General features: G+C 36.9%; 2 protein-coding genes across 4 annotated transcripts in view; one reads left to right on the forward strand and one right to left on the reverse strand.

The window, feature by feature from the left end:
• Positions 1-457, reverse strand: part of RECQL5 (RecQ like helicase 5) — a 39,702-nt gene extending 39,245 nt beyond the window's left edge. The window contains exon 1 of one of the 2 annotated variants that reach the window (XM_074265115.1): positions 279-457. The gene's annotated coding sequence lies outside the window, so the exon portion shown is untranslated. The remainder of the gene's footprint in view (positions 1-278) is intronic. The other variant, XM_074265117.1, reaches the window with a different exon arrangement.
• Positions 458-579: 122 nt separating this feature from the next.
• Positions 580-18,963, forward strand: part of SAP30BP (SAP30 binding protein) — a 45,111-nt gene continuing 26,727 nt past the window's right edge. Inside the window, exons 1-3 of one of the 2 annotated variants that reach the window (XM_074265131.1) lie at positions 580-782; positions 1,363-1,472; positions 4,309-4,356. In XM_074265131.1, the coding sequence (XP_074121232.1) occupies positions 671-782; positions 1,363-1,472; positions 4,309-4,356 (270 nt within the window). In that variant the 5' untranslated portion in view covers positions 580-670. The remainder of the gene's footprint in view (positions 783-1,362; positions 1,473-4,308; positions 4,357-18,963) is intronic. The other variant, XM_074265132.1, reaches the window with a different exon arrangement.

The following is an 18,963-nucleotide window of genomic DNA, read 5'->3' on the forward strand; positions in this document are numbered from 1 at the left end:
TATATGCTCCTCCTCTCACAGCCTGCCTCCCAGGCTCCCTCAACCCGGACTCCCACCCTCTTTTCCCAGCACCCCTTTATTTCCGCACCCTCCCCCCCCCCCACCGCGGACCCCTCTGCTCTAACTCCTCCCTCTTTCACTTTCTCCTCCGAACCTCACCCTCCGCCTCACAGAAACACCCGCAAAAAGACGCACGCAGAGGCATGCCCCGCCCCCACACTTTATCTCCATTCCCTTCCTTTCCAAAGACTACTCTTAGTGCCCCCAGCCCAGGATATCGGTGCCGGCGGGGACCCGCAGCAGGCCACGAGCCTACCACCAGGGAGCTGTTCTAGAAGCCCCGGGGGCCCCGCTGCCAAGAAACCTCAGAAGTCCGGGACTAGCCAATCTCCTAGCTCGCACAGCATCTTGACTCAGACCCACACATAATTCTCGCGTCGCATGCTGATGGCGTCACAGGACTGCTGTGGGGAGGGTAGAATTAGTAAGGTGGGGGGCGGGAACAAGAAAGGAAACACTTTTTTGATTGGCTTCTTGTCTGGGATAAGGGATCAGGGAGGGCGGAAGTGAGCTTGCACTCGGACTTCCGGTAGTAAGAGCGCGCTCCCTCGAAATCGCGTGAGCATCATCTTAACATCATCCGAGAGCGACGGCGCCGGGAGGGAGGAAGATGGCTAGCAAGAAGAACGTTCTGTCGTCGCTGGCGGTTTACGCAGAGGATTCCGAGCCCGAGTCGGACAGTGAAGCTGGAGTGGAAGCGGCTGGGAGCGCGACCGCGGCGGGTAAGACTTGGAGGGCGAGGGGCCGCGGAGCTCTGACCCGAGCCCGGCACCCGGGTAGAAAAGAAAGAAGGAAAAGAAAGAGAAGGGGGCTGGTGGGGAAGGAGCCGGAGCCTTCCCTCCCGCGCCCGCGAGGCCGAACCCCTGCGAAATTGGGGGGGCACCCGAAGCGGCTCGCTTAGTTTCCCGGAGCCCGCTTCCCCATCTGGGCGCTAACCCTGGGGGCTTCCAGCTTTGCCAGGCTTCCGCGGCTTTGGTGGGCACTGGGATTTCGTTCTTTTGTTGAGAAGTGCCGCGGGCCTCCGATCACTTATTAAAACGTTTCTAATTTATGACGAGAGAACACGTCAATCAAGACCCGAAATTTAGAAGGTAGTTTTTGACCTAGTTTGCTTATTATTAGTCTTCAACTCAAACTTGAGGAAAGAGCCGGACTCTTTAACTGCTTGTGCTGCCAGGGGTAATGAAGCTTGGGCACCCAGCTCCCTCTGCCTACAGAGACGGCTCCAGCCGTTCTGATCACTGGCAGTAACATTTATGCTCTCCCCATCGCCACTCATTTTTCTTTCTTCCTCCGGGTTAGAGGAAAAAGGTGGCTTAGTGTCTGAAGCCTATGGAGAGGATGATTTTTCTCGACTTGAGGGAGATGAAGATGGCTATGAGGAAGAGGATGAAGAAAACAGCAGACAATCGGTAGGTACTGTTGTTCTATACCCCAAAACTGCCCGAAGCCATCGCCTACTGCTTGTTGGAATCTTTCTAAGGAGGATTCCTTTTCCTCATGCCTGAGTCCCTCTTTAACATTCTCCCACACCCCCTTTAGACGAAGATACTGGGTTAAATTTCAGGGGTGGATCTGGTTGTGGGGGGTTTTCCCTTCTAATTTGGCCCTAACTTTTCATCAAACTTATGAGGCAAAATGACAGATAAGACCATTGTATTTGACCCAGCTATCTATAGGCATTAGTGTTGGGTTGGTCTTCCCTACTTATATAAGCCATTCCATTTCCAATCGTGCTTCAGTTTCTGTCATCATGATGCTCTGTCTCTGAAGTCAACTCTTTATTATCTTTCTATTCCTAGATAACATAAAAATGTTTAAGGTTTGCAAAGATGATTTCATTTGATCCTTATCACGTATCTGTGAGGCAGTCACTTTTGTTGTCCCAACTTTCCATATCAGGCTGGAGGGATTCTGACTTCAGATCACACAGCTATTAAGTTTTGGAGTTGGTATTTTAACCCAGGTCTCTCTAGTGCTCAACTCTTTCCATTGTGCCATGTAAAACTTCTAATATTTCTAACTTGAAAATTCAGGGAGGAAATATTTTATTCCCAAATATTTGAATTTACTGCTTTATCTGTTACCATGCTGTTGACAGTTTGCTTAGTAACTTTGTTGATACCTTCTTTTTGCCTGTTATTCTTGCTTGAACCTGAAACACAAACAGAACTGGAAATTAAAGAAGTTTAATGTTCCCTCTCTAACTTAGCTGATAATATGAGCTAGACTGACAGAATGAGTGAGAATTACTTAAAGCTTCAGGCTGTTGAATGAAACTAAACAACCTAGCCTGAGTCTCTCCACCAGTAACAGACTCTCCCCTGCTATATGACCCAAAGCTAAATAAAAAAGAGAGCGGTTGGATAAGAAACAGGATGGAACACTGAGCAGCTTTACTAACTTCTGAATTGCATATTTATAATAGTGTATTTTGGATGGTTATATGAATTAGAGAATCTAGGTGGTGCAATGGATAGAGCCCCAGGCCTGGAATCTGGAAGATCTGAGCTCAGGGCCAACCTCACATGATTACTAGATTTATTACCTTGGCAAGTCATTTAATCTCTCTGCCTCAGGTCACTGTTTGTAAAATAGGAACCCACTGGAGAAAAAAATGGCAAACCACTTCAGTATCTTTGTCAAGAAAATCTCTTGGACAAGTCTATGGTGGGTAGAGAGTCAAACACAATTAAAGAACTAAACAGCAGATATGAATTGCTAGAATGTTAGATATATCCATAAAATGCAAGTATAAAAATTACTTCCTAACCAAATAAAAAAGGAAATTTGTATTATCTTCTGCATTTAACTCCCCTTCAAATGTTTTGCTTCTGTTTGTCCTGATAATCAAGAGTTGCCTATAGTTGTACTGCATGCTATTTTCTACTTTTCTCAAGTAGGTACTTGCTTAACAGCTGTTTTGTAATCATTGTACCATATTCATTTGCCTATAATTTTCATTTTGTTTCTAATAAGTTTTTTGTATGTTTTATTTTTACATATACAAACCACTAAATTTTCTGATATGAACATGGACATTACAAGATGTAATTGTATTTGAATATGTTTTTCCAATAGACCTGATTCTTTTTTTTTTTTTTTTTAAAGCTCCTGGAGATTGGTACTGTGCCATCTATTTTTAAGTATTTGTGTTAAAATAAAATCCCTCTGTTTATAGGCATTTTAAAAAACAGTTGGCAAATGTTATTGAGTATAGTTTGTTAAAAGTCCTCCTGTGTAGTATTTGTCTCAACACCTGGATTGTTGTCTTTGTCTTAAGAATTTTTGCAAAATTTGGCTCCGACTGAGAAAGTAAACTTAGGTGAAGTCTCGTGGGTTTTGTCCGAGCATTTAGTTGGCATTCTTTGCTATGTGTGTCGGAAACATCCTCCTTTTGATGGGAATTGAAGTAGTGCCGACCCAAGAGATGTATAGTCTGTTCTTACCACTTATTATCAGTTTTCACTGATCTTTGAGCCCTTGGATGTATGTCTGACAATGGGTCACTTTGTGTTACTGGTACTTGTTTAGAATAGCCTTCATTGCTGTTTATGTATGATTCCTCTTAAGGAATGTGCTAAGTAGGTTAGATTAGTGGTGGATCTATGTAGAAAAGAGAGTGCACTAAATAAGGCAAGAGATTTGGGTGAACTTTTGGTTCTGCCTTTGATTGTTAATGTAATGTAGCCATTTTATGCTTCAGACTTTCTATGTCTTGTTTTGATGTTCTTTTAGTTGGTTGAGATGTTGGAATTTAACTGTATGTGGGTTCCCACAATAATTTTGCAATAAAAGATGTTATGGTAGGCCCAAGTTGAGTGTATTTTTGTAAGAACTAGGACACAGAAAGTTGTAAGTAGGTACTTGAACTTTTAGAAATAATTTTAAGTTTCCTAGATAAAACAAAGCTAGTTTTACTTAGTGGGCCAGGCCTTGTGCAAAGCATCTTTCAGCTTTTCTTCATTTTATGTAGTTTTGAATCTCTTGAGGGTTTCTGTTGTAACATGGACTTAAGGCTCTGAGCTACCTCTGTGGGCCTTCAAATATTAATGTTCTTATTATCTGAGTATCTTTCTGTCTTCTCTTCTTTATTTAGCTTTGGGTCATATAGCAGGGGAGGGGCTGTTATTGGTGGGGAGACTCAGGCTGGGTTAGTGGGCTGCTCACCTCCAGCCCCTAGTTATGCATGTAGTAACCACCAGGCCTGATCTTTTAAGCTTAATCTTGTAAATTCTTGTCTTGTAGGAAGATGACGATTCAGAGACTGAAAAACCTGAGACTGATGACCTAAAGGTATTTGGTGTTTGCTGTGGTGGGGTGGCTGGATATAAACAAAGCTAACATTATCGCTCAGTGTCTGAGCAGTGTTTTGCCCCACTAACATATATGGTAGAAGAACTTATAATTATTTTGGGAGAAAATGGAAAGAACACTAATTCAGCTTAGGAGCCAAGAGTAAGCCTTGAAAAATTGGGCTTCCAGTTTTAGCTTCTGTATCAGAGCTGAGTAGCACACAGGCAAAGTGAGAGATCTAGTCTTAGTCCACTAAACCATCCAGAAATATGCTCTCCTTAAAATTTTGTGATAATAGAATAAGACAATAGGGCAAGTTCAGTTATCTGCCAATGAGCATATTTCTAGAATTCTTTATAAAGATGGTAGCTCTAGATTGTACATCTTGTGATCAGCAGTTTGGCATTTGGCATTAGCTAAGTGTCACATATCAAAATTATGAAGCAACAGAGAGAAGCCTGCAGAAAGAGCTTACAAAAGTATTTAATTTTAAACTATGGAGTGGATCGGTATGTTTTATCAGCACTTTTATCACTTTATAAATTAACTTGTTAGCTGGCTGGTTTACTTGTTCCAAAAGCTCTTTAGAAATGTCTACTTGTTACAAAACAATCTTGATTTTGTTCATAATTCAATCTTTATATAGGATGTCTGGCCAAACACTAAAAGAAAATATACAAACCTAAGGGATTTATCACTTCTGTATACCAAATGTAAAGTTTAAATCCTCCTATTGCCACTTCCATGAAATGCTTTTAAACCTCCACCTTGTGGAGTGCTCTCTGTTTCATCAATTTTATCTCTTTCCATTGAAATTATTCTTAATACCAGAAACATTTTTTGCTTTGAGTCATTGACTTTTTATTAGATAATGATATTAGCAGAAGGGTACTTGTGAGGAGAAACATTATTTTGTCAAGCAAATCTATAAACAATGTTTACTGCGATACAGTTTCAGTGATACTGTATCACAGTAAACATTGAATGTTTGTTTATAGATTTGCTTGACTATTTTTGTATGTTTCTTTATCACAGGCACTGTAGCTCCTAACTGGGATACAAAGTCAAAAACAATCCCTGCCTCAGAGGAGCATTCGAATTTGGAAGACAATATATTTATAATTTGATACATAGATTTACACATGTTACATGAGATTTGCCTTGAAGAAGTGAGAAGGATGTACATATGGGACAGCCAGTGAAGAAGTGTGGCATCAGTAGGCAGCTGGAGCAAGAAGGCTAGGATTGCTATTATATATAGAATAGAGGGTAGAAAAATATAAGAAGGCTGAATAAGTGGATAAGTGCCAAGTAATTAAGAACTTTAGATGCCAGATAGGATCCAGATAATTGATCCTGGAAATTATAATTATTAGAGCTCAATAATTATCAAGTGAGATAATAATTATAAAATACTTAGCACTTGCCTAGTACATAATAGGCACTTAATGAATATTGTTCCTTTTTCTTCCCCTTCCTTTATGGATGATAGAAGTAATGTGATAAGAACTATGATTTAAGAAAATCAGTTTGGTAAGAAATTGGATAATTAATTAGAGCAGGGAGAGTCTTGAGGTGGGAAGACCACTTAGAGGGCTCTTGTAATGGTGTAGCTGAGAGATGATAAGAGCCTGAACTTGAATAGTAGCTGTGTGGCCAGAGAAGAAACATGACAGATCTTAAGAAGGTGGAAATTGTAACAGACTAGGTAAGTGAGATATGTGAGAGTGAGGAATCTTAAGAATAACACCAAAGTTTGGGATTAAAAGGAGACTGATGAAACCTCCACAGAAAGAGAGAGGTTTAGAACAGAGAAAGATTTCTATGTTAAATTTAAGATGCTTATTTTGAATTATCAAAAAAGTGATGATTTGGGAACTGGAGCACAGGTGGGAGGGTGGGGCTGGATATACAGATCTAGGAATCATCTATATAGAGATGGCAACTGAATTCATAGGAGCTAATGATATTATTAAGTAAGATTGTATAGAACAAGGTTTCTTAAAACTTTTCTGCTCAACCAGAAGATCACTGTATACTTCAACAACAATACTGTATGAGGATGTATTCTGATGGAAGTGGAAATCTTCAACATAAAGAAGAGCCAACTCACTTCCAGTTGATCAATGATGGACAGAGGTAGCTACACCCAGAGAAGAAACACTGGGAAGTGAATGTAAATTGTTAGCACTAATATCTGTCTGCCCAGGTTACATGTACCTTCGGAATCTAGTGCTTCTTGTGCAACAAGAAAATGGTATTTACACACATGTATTGTATCTAGGTTATATTGTAACAACTGTAAAATGTATGGGATTGCCTGTCATCGGGGGGATGGAGTAGAGGGAGGGGGGGGATAATTTGGAAAAATGAATACAAGGGATAATATTTTTTAAAAATATATAATAAAAAAAAACTTTTCTGCTCTCAACCCCTTTTCACCTGAGAAATTTTTGTGAGATCCCATCTCAAACCTAAGCCAAAGTGTTTCTGGGAGAGTGCAAAGTGCTAATGTTGTGTGTTCAGAATAAAGGCAGTAGTGAAGTCACTTGATGTGGCACTGGCAAGTATTGCCAGACACACCTAGAATTCATTATTATGCATTTTGATTTTGAATTTTTGGTAGTTGCTTTCAAAAATCTTTTACTATTGCTAATTTTTTTGCAGCCCCCACATTGTTACCAGACCCCATATGGAGTCAAACCCCACGGTTTAAGCTTTGATTATAGAGCAGTAAGCTCAAACTTTTTTGCATCTTAAACTCTGGGTAGTCTGAAGCCTATGGACCGCCCCTTTTTTTTTTTAATTTAATTTTTTATTTTTATTAATAGTTTTTATTTACCAGATATATGCATGGGTAAAATTACCATTGACAGTTGCCAAACCTTTTATTCTAATTTTCCCCCTCCTTCCTTCCCCCCCCCCCCAAGATGGCAGGTTGACTAATATATGTTAAATATGTTCAAGTAAGAATTAAATACAATATATGTCTACATGTCCAAACAGTTGTTTTGCTGTACAAAAAGAATTGGACTTTGAAATAGTATACAATTAGCCTGTGAAGGAAATCAAAACTGCCAGTGGACAAAAATAGAGGGATAGGGAATTCTATGTAGGGGTTCATAGTCATCTCCAAAAGTTCTTTTGCTGGGTGTAGCTGGTTCAGTTCATTACTGCTCTATTGGAATTGATTTGGTCCATCTCATTGTTGAAAATGGCCACATCCATCAGAATTGATCATCTTATAGTATTGTTGTTGAACTATACAACGATCTCCTGGTCCTGCTCATTTCACTCAGCATCAGATCATGTAAGTCTCTCCAGGCCTTTCTGAAATCATCCTGTTGGTCATTTCTTACAGAACAATAATATTCTATGGATCCTTTTTTTTTTTTTTTATAAAAACCTCAGTTTTATAAAAATTTCATAATTAAAGAAAATAGTTTTAGTTAGAGGTTAGTGAAAATATGTAATTTTTTTCCCATTCCATTTGACAGTCTTCCCTGAAATCTATCCATAGACTCCAGGTTAAGAATCCCAATCTTAGAACCTTTAGCTGTTATATAGCATTAAAAAGAAAAGACAGACCGGGTCAGAGTCTTGGAAAATACCCAATCAATAGCTATAACATAGATGAAGATGTAGCAGAGGAGACTGAGAAGGAGCAGCAAGATAGATAGGAGAACTGGGGAAATAAGTATCACTAAAACCTAGGAAAAAGAGTATGTAGGAGGATAAGGTGATCAATTGTGTAAAATATTGTAGAAAGGTTAGGAAGGATAAGGAGTAAGAATAGGCCATTAAATCAGGTAATCAAGAGATCATTGATAACTTTGGACAGGAAAGTTTAAGTTGGATGATGAGATTGGAAGCCCATTTCAGAGACTCCTGGTGTGGCTAGCTTACTCAAAGTGCCTAAATTGCTACTAAAGGGAAGAGATACAAGACTATTAATCACCATTGGAGAATCTGGCATGGATTAAGTATGGGGAAGACGAGTGTGTTTGCAGGTCCTAGGGAGAAAGTCAGTAAATAAAGGTTGAAGATTAAAGATTAAATTATTAATTTAATTAAAGATTAAAGAGTATAGATAAATAAAATAAAATAATATGTATAAGTATATATTATTTAATATATATAAATAATGTATTTTATACATAATATTATAATTATATTATTTTATATATAAATGATATAAAATAAAATAATAAAATTAAAAAAAATAAAAAGATGGTAGAATCTGGCATGGATTAAGTATGGGGAAGACTTGAGTGTGGTTGCAGGTCCTAGGGAGAAAGGTTGAAGATTAAAAGAGTGAGGAAAAATAAAATAGTGAGGCAGTGATCTTCTGCGGAAACTAGAAGGGATGGCATCAAGAGCTCACATGAATGGGTTGGTTTTAGGACAGAGAAGACTAGGGGGTGGCTAGGTGGTACAGTGGATAGAGTACCAGTCCTAAAATCAGGAGGACCTGAGTTCAAATCTAATAGTTTTTATTTACCAGATATTTGCATGGGTAATTTTACAACATTGACAATTGCCAAGCTATTTGTTCCTATTCCCACCCCCCCAGATGGCAGGTTGACCAATACATGTTAAATATGGTAGAGTATAAATTAAATACAATATACGTATACATGACCAAACAGTTGTTTTGCTGAACAAAAAGAATCGGACTTTGAAATAGTGTACATTTAGCCTGTGAAGAAAATCCAAAATGCAGGCGGACAAAATTAGAGGGTTTGGAAATTCTATGTAGTGGTTCATAGTCATCTCCCAGAGTTTTTTCGCTGAGTGTAGCTGGTTCAGTTCATTACTGCTCTATTGGAACTGATTTGGTTCATTTCATTGTTGGAGAGGGCCACATTCATCAGAATTAATCATCATACAGTATTGTTGTTGAAGTATATCATTTCACTCAGCATGGTCTCAAACACTTAACACTTCCTAGCTGTATGACCCTGGGCAAGTCACTTATCCCCAATTGCCTCAGCCAAAAAAAAAAAAAAAAAGGGAAAGAGAAGACTTTCTTCACCTAGTATTGGAATAAAGTAATTGGAAGAACATGTCTGAATGTTGTGAGATAAGGAGAGCAGAAGGGAGCAATGTTGGTAAATAACCTTACATTTTTCTGTGAAGTATGAGGCAAAATCCTCAGCTGATAGGATGTACAAAGCAACAAAGAGATGAACATCTTTTTTCGTCTCAAGAAAAAAAAAGTAGTTATTTCTTCCACATTCAAGGGATTAGGATGTAGTACTGCTGTGATCTGGAAAATTCCTTAAAATTTTTATATCCTCCCTTTATACTAGAAAAGTCTGAATTATTATGATATTAAAAGATAAAATATGTTGGTATTCTATAATACTATAAGTTTACTTTGTGAATTTCTGAGTTTCTGAGCTTTTCCTGTGTCTTCGACTGGCCTTTGTGTGTGGTCTGCAACTCCCCAAGAATTTCCATTTAATTTTTTTTCTTTTTTTTTTAACCATATTCATTTCTTTATTTCTATTTAAGTTTATACACTGCTGTAGCACAGTCTAGACTTGCCTGGGACAAATGATAATTTAAACTTTCTTGTGTATCTCAGGTTGGATGCTCACTCCCTCCTAGAGCAATATAAACCACTTTTGAATGACTATAATTGCCAGGAAATTTTTCCTGAAAAGGAGCCTCCATCCTTCCTCTAAATGCTATTCTTCTTTTTTTTTTTTTTTTAATTTTTTTTTATATTTTTTAAAATTAATTTTATAATTATAACATTTTTGACAGTATATATGCATAGGTAATTTTTTTACAACATTATCCCTTGTATGCCCTTCTGTTCTGAATTTTCCCCTCCTTCCCTCCATCCCTTCCCCTAGATGGCAAACATTCCCATACATATTAAATATGTTATAGTATATCCTAGGTATAATATATATGTGCAGAACTGAATTTTGTTGTTGTTATTGTTGCAAAGGAAGAATTGGATTCGGAAGGTAAAAATAATCTGGGGAGAAAAACAATAAAATGCTAACAGTTTGCACTCATTTCCTAGTGTTCCTTTTCTGGGTGTAGCTGATTCTGTCCATCATTGATCAATTGGATTAGCTCTTCTCTATGTTCCATCAGAATACATCCTCATACAGTATCATTGTTGAAGTGTATAATGATCTCCTAGTTCTGCTCATTTCACTCAGCATGAGTTGATGTCTCTCCAAGTCTCTCTCTAACCCTGTTGATCATTTCTTACAGAACAATAATATTCCATAACATTCATATACCATAATTTACCTAACCATTCTCCAATTGATGGGCATCCGTTTATTTTCCAGTTTCTACAAAAAGGGCTGCCACAAACATTTTGGCACATACAGGTCCCTTTCCCTTCTTTAGTATTTCCTTGGGATATAAGCCCAGTAGTAGCACTGCTGGATCAAAGGGTATTCACAGTTTGATAACTTTTGGGGCATAATTCCAGATTGTTCTTCAGAATGGTTGGATTCTTCTCACAACTCCACCAACAATGCATCAGTGTCCCGGTTTTCCCACATCCTCTCCAACATTCATCATTATTTGTTCCTGTCATTTTAGCCAGTCTGACAGGTGTGTAGTGGTATCTCAGAGTTGTCTTAATTTGCATTTCTCTGATCAATAGTGATTTCCATTTAATTTCTTATGCCAACTCACAATGTATTGAAACTTTAATGGAGAAAGTTGTGATGTAGTAGGAACAATTGTATTTCAGCATTCCCAGAACATGGGAAAACACAGGCTAAGATTTTCTATAAAACTAGCTTAATCCTTTATAGCAGGGGTTCTTAATTTATAGCCTGATAACTTATTTTTTAAAATGTTTTGAAAATTATATTTCAATATAATTCATTTCCATTGTAATCCTATATTATGCATTTACAGACATCTTGAAAAAGGGTCCATAGGTTTCATCAGACTGCCAGAGAAGTCTATGACATAAAAGGTTAAATAAAATAACCTTGCTTTATAGTAATCTGATAGGATCTAGGATAAATGTGCTAGCTGAGCCTCCTTAAAACATTGCACTTTTTGAGGAACCCAGATCTAAGACACATTCATAACTCACTTAAAATGTTACTCAAGGGACAGCTAGGTGGCACAGTGGGTAGAGCATCCTGAAGTCAGAAGGACCTAAGTTCAAATGTAATCTCAGACACTTAATATTTCCTAGCTGTGTGACCCTGGGCAAGTCACTTAACCCCAATTGCCTCAGCAAAAAAAAAAAAAAAAAAAAAATGTTGCTCAAGAGGATAGTACCAAAGTGGTCATATACTTGTCTCTAGTTAAGCCAGGCTAGTCTATTTGTTTAGAAAGAAAAGAGCCAATACTTCTTCTTTTGTCTTTGTAGCAAAGGGCTCTAAGAAGCTGGGCTATGAGTTTAGAACAAGTTAAAACCCAAATAAGACAATTATAATTCACTTACATAATTATTTAGTTGACTAACATTGGGAAGCATTGGTCTAGGTGATAAGAATATGCAAAATTAAGTTAAACTTGTTTTATCACTTGACAGAACTGTAGTCTGGGCTTAAATGCCTATGAGACATCACTTTAGAAACATCCTTTAAGAAAGTGGGGATTCTAGGATGGAGCTCCATCAACAAAGTATTTCTTAAATGCTTAGTCTACAAAAACAAAAAATGAAATAAAAAACCTTTTTTCAAAAAGCTTGTATATATAGATGTGTGTATATATAGATCTATATGTATGTGTGTGTGTATACATATACAAATATAAATCTACAAATTAAAAAAAAAAAAAAAAGATAATGAAGGGAAGAATGTGAGGCCAAAGCAAGAATAATTGAAATAACTGGAAGTTGTGTGGATAAATACTGGATTTGGGAGAGATTTGGACAGGAGGGGAATAGCAGTTCTGATTTACATAGTTGGATGATTTGATAAGATAAAGGATATGATTTATCAAGTTTTTTTTAGTTAAAAATATTTTTAACAACTCAAAATCTCTTCCTTTCCCTCCCTTACCACTGAAAAAGATTTAAAACAGTATTTTATTCTTCTAAATACATGTAAAGATAGTTGTCAACATTCATTTTTGTAAGACTTTGTCAAACAAAACTCTTACCAAATATTCATAGACAAAAAAAAAAAATCTTACAACCATACCTAAAACTATTTTCTTGCACCTCTCCAGAGTCTTTATCATTTCTAAGTCAGAAAGTGGGCAACATGCTTGGCAACATGGGCCTGTGGAATCATGAATATTCCATACTTTAATAGAATTTTTAAGGCTTTCAAAATTGTTTTTATGTTTCTTTTGTAATTTTGTAAATTGTTGTCCTGGTTCCACTTGTTTCATTTTTGCATTATTTCATGTAACTTTTCCTAAGTTGTTCTGAAACCATCCCTTTCTCCATTTTATCACATTCATCTACCATAATTTTTTCATCTATTCCCCCCAGTTGATGTACACACCTCCTTAAATTTTTAGTTCTTTGCTATTACACAAAGAGCTGCTATAAAAATGTTTGCTCTTAGGGATTCTTTCCCTTTAAAAATCAGAGAAGACCTTCTTTGGAGTATAGCTCTAGAAACTATCACTAAGTCAGAGGATATGCACACTTTAGTAATTTTTTGGCATAATTCCAAATCACTTTTCATAATTGCTATATTGGTTTACAGCATTCCCAATAGTACAACAGTATTTCTATTTTCCTGAAACTTCTCCCACATTTGCCATTTTCTTGTTGACTGTACCTATCTGATAGTTTAGTTCAGGTGATTTATTGATGGTTCAGGGTTGCTTTAATTTGTATTATTCTAATAGTTGTTTGGAATATTTTTTCAAATGGTTATAGATAGCTTTGATTTCTTCCATAGAAAATACCACATTCATGTTCCTTAATCATTTATTATAGAGAATTCTTTTTAAAAGATTTGAATCAATTCCTTATATGTCTTTGAAATGAGATTTTTATCGGTTAAACTTGCCTATAATTTTTTTTTTCCCCAGTTATCTCTTTTCTCTCTTGGGTTTTTTTTTTTTTTTCTTAGTACATTGGTTTTATTTGTACAAAACCTTTTCAACTTTATATAATCAAGTTTCTCCATTTTGTCTTTTGTGATCCTTTCTATTCCTTGTTTGAACATTAATTTTCCCCCTATCCATAGAAGCTGTGAAATTGCTATCAAGGTGTAAAGCATGGAACTTAGTGAGGTTGATGAGCTGGTAAGCCACATTAGTTGTATAGACATCCATATCTATAGTGAAGTCCCCAAATTTAAAGGACATCTGAGATCCAGTTATGGAATTGATTGATTCCTCAGTAAAGAAAGGGAAATAACCTAAGTGCTGCCAGATAACAATTAAGATTTGCTTAGAGCGATACAGAAACAGAATAAGCCAAAAGAAAAGTTGCCAAGTAAGGCTGGAGATGGGGATGGCAGGTGGCCTGAAAATGACTTTTAACAGTCAGGACATCACTGCCTCTTCCTGCCTGATGTGCCAGGAAGCACAAGAAAAGGTACATTCAGTAACGGAGAGGGTGATCGAGAATATTAGGTCTTGAGGGAAGCCGGGTTTCCCAGAGGACTAAATCAATTGAAATATGTGAGGAAAAAATTAAATATGAAGGTTGGTTTGTTAACAATAGAACTTTGTTGCAGATAATGCAATGGCAGGTAGAGCTGCATCAGGGTAAGAGGGGTATTCCTGAAGTAAATAAATCTGATGTAGTAGTAGGGGAAAAGCAGCCTTCAACCCTGAATCTGAATCACAAAGGTTCAAAGAATTGAAAGAGAAAGTATGCTTGCCCAAAGAGATCAATTCACTTTTTCCTGTAAAGAATTAGCTCATTTTTGGTGTCTAACTAGTATATTTATTTTTCTCTCTTACCTCCCTTGGGTAGCAGAAATTTCTCCCTACACCATAGTAGTGTTTTCCATCTAGCATGGCTCAACCACAGTATTCTCAGGAGGAGAACTCCCACTACCACATAGCCTTGATTTCTTTGTTTTGCTAAAGGTGATCAGGACCAATCCAGCCTTTTCTTTCTACACTGATTTCTCTTCTGTATGGTAAGCTATTTTGCTTTTCAGTAATATTCCCTATGATAACCTACAATTCCCCAAACTAATTTGGCCATGAGCTGTGCTTGGCATTGCAATTTATTTATAGAGCCTGTAAGTGCTGGTCCAGGGCACCTGGAGCTACAGAACATGTTCTAGATAAAAGAAAAAATTCAGAGGATATTCTGAGAAGAGATTACTTCAAAATTGCTAGAAGCATGATTTTTTACTTTGAATATAACAGAAAGGGAAATACTGCTAACTCGTCTTCCCCCATTCTTCTAAATAAAAATTGTAGGTCTGACAGCATTAATTTATTTATTTGGTTATATTTTCTTGTGAATGAGCTATAGTTGTATTATTTTAATAAGGTATCTCTGAATTATAGAATACAACGATTTATTCACATTTCAGACATCAGCCAAATAGAAAGTTTTAGCACAGCCAATCCTATGGAAAATGTGCTGTGAAGATAAACCTGTTTTAGTCCTTGTATTTTTATTTTTATTTTCTGAAGGAGTTAGGTTTTTTAATTTTTACAAGGGCTTCCAAAAGGGGGGGGGGGTGTATGACCTGGGACCACATTTAGAGCTGAAAAGAAACCTTAGAGGTCATTTAGTCCAGTCTCCTTTTATAAAGGAGGAAACTAAAATCCAGGGAAATTGTGGTATTTTAACTAAGAAGTAGCAGTCAAGATTCCCACCTCAGTTTTCTGATTGGCTTGCTGCATGTGGCCTCTGTGGAATTCTTTGAAAATGTCTGGTCCCTGCTCCAGTTCAGGTCTTGAACGTTTTCACTAGAGGAAGGATTAGAAATAAAAGATATCTGGAAGTGTGCTAAATGGCACTGAAGCCCCAGAGTAGAGCCATTGGTTAGTGGACATCAATAGTTTCTGTTCTGTGCTATCTAGGACTAAAGTAAGGGTCACTCAAGTTTCTTTCTTCTTGGTCACGGGGTCAAGGAGATAGATGACCCTGCAGAACAGTGCTTGTAATGGCACTCTTGTATCTAATGCAGGCTTTCCACTGCTGGGAAGGATGCCAGTATCACAGAATCTACTGTATTGTATTGTGGTGGCTGTGACCACCACGTTCAAGAAGCAAATCAGGTACTCCTGGCTTTTCTCTGCTTCTCCAAGTAGCATGGAATGAGCTCCAGAGTCATCTTCAGTATGCCATTGTTCAGTATCCCCTTGTTGGAAACCTTCCTGTTAATTCTGATTTTTATACATCCCAAGCTGAACAGATGTTTGATCTTAACTTCTATCCCAATACTCCCTGAATAGTTGGAGTTATTTTAATTAGCATATAGAGTCATTTTTATCCTAGAGAGGCAACGTGGTATAGTGGATAGAGAACAATTTCAAAAACAAGAGCTTGGTTCAAGTCCTTTCTCAAGTATTTATTGTCTGTGTGTCTTGACTCAGTGACTTCAGTCACTGCACCCAAAGTCATTAAAAAGGGCACGTTATACCTAGTATAAGGATCTCTGCATATTAACTTAGTTTGTTACATAGTAATACTATCTGTCTTTTGTATTTTTATTATTTTGTTAAATCTTTCCTAATTACATTTTCATTACACAGGCCATTAGAGTTGACACCTCTTTTCTAGGTAATTCAGGTGCTGATCAGCATTAGTAGAGGGAATTTCCTCACCCAGAAAGTGTAGCCCCTCTCCCAATCTCTTTCTTTTTACTATAACTACCTATGTATAACCAAATAGCATCCTATTTATTTCTTCTGATAAAATTAGCTTCCCGAGAAGTGCAAATTAAGAGTTATTACACCTCCCTTCCACAAGGTGGCAATGACTTTCCTACTTTGACTTTTCACTATATTAAAAAATATTCTACCTTATTATCTTCCTCAAAACTTTTAACTTTAAATTGTGTGTGTGTATATAACAATAAATATTGTCTTTTCCAAGCTACTAATTGTTTTCATTGGCGTGCAAATCTTAAGGTATTTACCTCTTGTTTTCTTGCTGTTCTTAAGAGTTAGGAAGCCCTGATTTCATATGTGTGATCATGGACAAATTACTTAACTTCTCTGAGCCTATGTTTTCTTCACCTGTAAAATTAGAGCCTGCACTTTCCCTCATTGCATTGTTTTGAGAAGGAATTACTAATGAGGAGTTTATGTACGTAAAACTCTTTGAAAAATTATGAATACTATATAAATGTTAGCAATGATTGTTATTGAAAGTTATTTAAGCAAAGTTTTACATAATCTATCATAAGACTGGAAAAGCCCAGTGTTTTATGTCCGTATGTATATTGTGGACATTGGATTGGTTCTTTCATTCAGAATGGTTATAGAATCACTTCTGAAAATCATCATCCCCAAATCCTCATTCTCATTTGTAAATTTGTTGTAGAGTAGATAATGTTAAAAAAACTTGGAATTTCCATAGATAGCAAGATCCCAGGTTTTTAGATGAAGTACAAGCAAAGAGAAGCCTGACTACTTCCTAATCAATTGAGTTATATTCTTAACATAATCCCTTCTTATCTTCTCTAGCCAGTGACTCTCACAATTATTCTTTCTTTAGTCTCATCTATTGGTTCATTCCCAGATATGATCATACATTTCCTCCATCATTTAAAAAAAAAAGCAAACAAAAAAACAACAACAATACTTCATTAGAGTCCACCATCCTTTCAGGCTTTTCCACAGCCAAACTCCTAGAAAACTATATGCAGGTTGCCATTCACCTGCTTAGTTAAAACACTCTCCAGTCAGGTCATCGGCCTATAGTTATTCTCATTCTTGTATCTCGAGAATATATCCTCTCACTTATGTCCTTGATTTAATCAACAGCAAGGGTTTACTATTGTCTTCAATCTTTTTCTAGAATCCCAGAATCAAGGATGGAAATTCTCCTAATCCTCATTTTGAAAATAACATTAAAGGCCTGATATCTTGTGTATGTGCATATATATATATATATATCTCCTTTGTGTTTCTACCTCCTAAATCTGTGTTATTCCCTCTGTCTAGGTTTTAATCTCAGTGTCCATGTTTTTAGCTTGGTTGCCCTGTAACACTTTCCCATGTTTATTTATTTATTTTTTTTCTTCATTGCCACAGTTCCTTGGATGAAGATATTTCCATTCATTTATTGTTCTTGACACTCTCTTCCTTTGAAAACAAATAGATGGATTGATGGCCAGGAGAAAACAAAAAGGAATGGACTTTTACCAATTGACTGAGAGTGTGGGAGGATCAGGCTTCAATGGAAAGATTTCACACTTGAGACACTAACCTAAGAAATGAATGCTCTTCCATGGAGCAGGCATCTGTAAAGGCAGAATAAGATTTCTGGGAAAGTTTGTGGCATTGAGTAAAAGAATAGTAGGATAAGCATATAAATCTGGTTAACTACTTTTCTTTTTTATTTGTTCAAAAGAGAAAATAAATGAGAAAATAGTTCACACATTAAATACAATTCAAGAAGTATATGTTAAGCTCCTACTGTTCTAGGTATTGAGTTAGATATGCTGGATATGGCAAGCAAGACTAGAAAATAAGCTTGAATTCTATGGGAGAATGTGGGGGGTTGGAACATGTACATGCGTAATTACATACAAAGCACATGCCCATTATACAGAATGATTTCCCTAGAGGTGGGAAAAAGCTAAGAATTTTACAAGCAGAAGCATGGAGGGAGTAAAGCCAAGAGGATGTAGAATGTTGTGAATAGGGCCTGTTTTGTGCAGTGCTCTTTACCAGCAACATGGGCTTGTACCTCCTGTAAACTTAAGGAGGGCTAGCTCCCCATGGCATCTGACTCTCAATGTACAAAGCTCAAAACTCCAAAATCATCTTCTCAGCAAAACCATCTTCCAAGTTACTATGTTCAAGTGGATTCAGACTTATAAAATGTCATTAGACATTAGGAAGACTGGTGAGACTACTGATGGCTTTGCTTTGTGTTAATTTTTGGAAGGCCTTTCAGTTGTTTTTGGAATTTGATAGCAATTTTGTTTTACCCTGTGTATAGGGAACGAATCTCCAAAACATTTGTCAAGCATTCTGGGAGCCTCCATGAAATAAAAAAATTGGTGTGAATCAAGCACTTTGATATATCTTTATCAAAAGAGAAAATACCAATTATTTCCATTTAGAGACATCACTTAAGGTTTTTGTTTCAGTCATCTTTAGGTGAGAGGAGTAATAATGCCTTTTGAATTTGGAATCATTTTTTTCTTTTTGCTGAGGCAATTGGAGTTTAGTGGAGTTAAATGAGTTGCCCAGGGTCACACATATAGAAGTGTTAAGTGTCTGAGACCAAATTTGAACTCAAGTCCTTCTGACTTCAGGGCTGGTCTCTATCCATTGCACCACCTAGCTTCCCCGGATTATTTATTTTCTTGCCCTCTACTGCTGAACAAGGATTCAGTGTGTCTCTTGAAGGAGCTCACAACTTTAACATGTGAAAATATGGAAATGCGTATTTTCTAGAGACTTTATTTGACCTACCTTGAGGTGTATATAACATTCTGGGTAAAAAAGTGATTTCTTACTTTGCATTTATTGAAAGTCACAACAGATGAGAAA

The sequence above is a fragment of the Sminthopsis crassicaudata genome, chromosome 4 (assembly GCF_048593235.1).
Source record: "Sminthopsis crassicaudata isolate SCR6 chromosome 4, ASM4859323v1, whole genome shotgun sequence".
Taxonomy (NCBI): Eukaryota; Metazoa; Chordata; class Mammalia; order Dasyuromorphia; family Dasyuridae; genus Sminthopsis; species Sminthopsis crassicaudata.